General features: G+C 40.8%; 1 protein-coding gene across 1 annotated transcript in view; it reads right to left on the bottom strand.

Annotated features, from left to right (window-relative positions):
* Positions 1-1,962, bottom strand: part of LOC100954043 (calreticulin-like) — a gene marked incomplete at its 3' end in the record, with an annotated part of 39,043 nt that overhangs the window by 2,416 nt on the left and 34,665 nt on the right. Inside the window, exon 8 of the mRNA XM_023519164.1 lies at positions 1,676-1,768. Within this exon, the coding sequence (XP_023374932.1) occupies positions 1,676-1,768 (93 nt within the window). The remainder of the gene's footprint in view (positions 1-1,675; positions 1,769-1,962) is intronic.

Below are 1,962 nucleotides of genomic sequence, written 5' to 3'. Positions count from 1 at the left end.
AAAAAAAAAAAAAAAAGACTACAGGGGGTCCAGAATGCTGTACTTCTCTAGTACAGCATTAGAAAAAAAAAATTACTTTCTGCTGAGGTTCTGTGTTCCTCAAGCCTCTGAACTATTTTAGAGGGTTGTAAAGAAAATTTATCATTCTTCTAGCCTCCAAATTGGTGTCCAGTAGCTCCTGTCCCAGCTCAGATAAATAGCACCCACCTCTGATGTTTATATAGAGATGTCTTTGTAAAGGGTCTCTTCTTAATATAATCAGAAAAATTAAGAGAACATAGGAAAAAGAAAGTGTGACAAAAAATGCAAACAGAATTTAGAAATTCTTAATTTAGATCTTTTCAGTTCTCTATTTTCTTTTCCTTTTTTTTTTTGAGATTAAAGTCTCATTCTGTTGCTCAGGCTATAGTGCCCCGGTGCTCAGACTAGCTTGCAGCTACCTTAAACTCCTGGGTTGAAGCAATCCTCTTGCCTCAGCCTCCCACATATCTGGGAATACAGACACTCACCACAATGCCTGGCTAATTTTTCTATTAGTTGAGATGGGGTCTTGGTCTTGCTCTGCTCTCAAACTGCTGACCTCAAGTGACCTTCCCACTTCGGCCTCCCAGAGTGTTGGGATTACAGGAGTGAGCCACCATGCCTGGCCCAGTTGTCTATTTTCTTAAAATAACATCTGTAGTATTTACAACTGAAGGAAAAGGTCAAGTAAGTCTGTATAATATTTCCGGTTGTTTATTTAATGATAAAGGAATGGAATAGAAAGAGCACAATTCATGGAGTCGACCGACCAGCTCAACCACATACTAGCAATATGATCTTGGGCAAGTTATTCAATCCTTCTGAGCTTATTCCCTCATAATAAAGTATGCAAAATAATAACTTCCTAAAAGTAGTGGCATGAGAATTAGAGATAATATATGTACAGCAAACAGTGTCTACCAGATAATAATCATTCAGTAAACGGTAATTATCGGTAGGAGGAGTTGCCTTCTTTTTATTAGAGGGGGGAGGGTTCATTCTGTTAGGCTGCAGCCTCAAACTCCTGGGCTCAAGTGATCCTGCTGCCTCAGCCTCCTGACGTGATGCACATCACCACACCCAGCTAATTTTTCTTTCTTTTTTTTTGTAGAGAGGGGGTATGTTGTATGTTCCCCAGGCTGGTCTTGAACTCCTGGCCTTAAGTGATCCTCCCACCTTGGCCTCCCAAAGTTTGGGGACTACAGGCATAAGCCACCATGCCTGGTTGGTAATAGTTACCATGGTCACTTTTCAGTATCTGGATATGTTTCAAAAAGAGCATAAAGGAGGGTTATTCTGCATGTTTTTACTTCAGCAGTACATTTAAGTAACTCACCAAATCAGTTTCATAGGAACAGCTGTGTGACCAAGGGACCATTTCCAACATATGTCACTCCACCAAGCTTTGTAAAACCCCCAGTTTTTCTTTTATCTTTCTTTCTTTCTTTCTTTTTTTTTTTTTTTTTTTTTTGAGACAGAGACTCAAGCTGTCACCCTGGGTAGAGTGTTGTGGCATCACAGCTCACAGCAACCTCCAACTCCTGGGCTCAAGCAAGTCTCCTGCCTCAGCCTCCCAAGTAGCTGGGACGAATGAGCCAATAACTATGGGGCTGATTTTCTGATATTTGAAATCCAAGATGGGGGAGCATCTTACCTTTCTTGTTCCCCAGGTCTCATTTCCAACCTTTTCAGCAGACTCTTCATCATTTGTAAGAAGGACATTGTCAAAGATGCTGCCTGATTTTACCTATTAAAGTGAAAGCAATGCGATTATTAGAAGTAGGTATCTAAATGGTAAAGGGCTAAAAAGTCACCAGGGAGCCTTGCTAAATGCTAGTTCCCAGGCCACACACTCAGAGATTTTAATCAATAATTGCTATTGGGTAAGGAAATACAAAGGTTATTAAGAATACAGGGGGTCCTTGGCTCAGTGCCTGCAGC

Source organism: Otolemur garnettii, unplaced genomic scaffold (assembly GCF_000181295.1).
Source record: "Otolemur garnettii isolate 467f Iridium unplaced genomic scaffold, OtoGar3 scaffold00159, whole genome shotgun sequence".
NCBI classification, from domain to species: domain Eukaryota; kingdom Metazoa; phylum Chordata; class Mammalia; order Primates; family Galagidae; genus Otolemur; species Otolemur garnettii.
The sequence above is the reverse complement of the archived record's forward strand: the minus strand, read 5'-3'. Positions and strand labels throughout refer to the sequence as shown.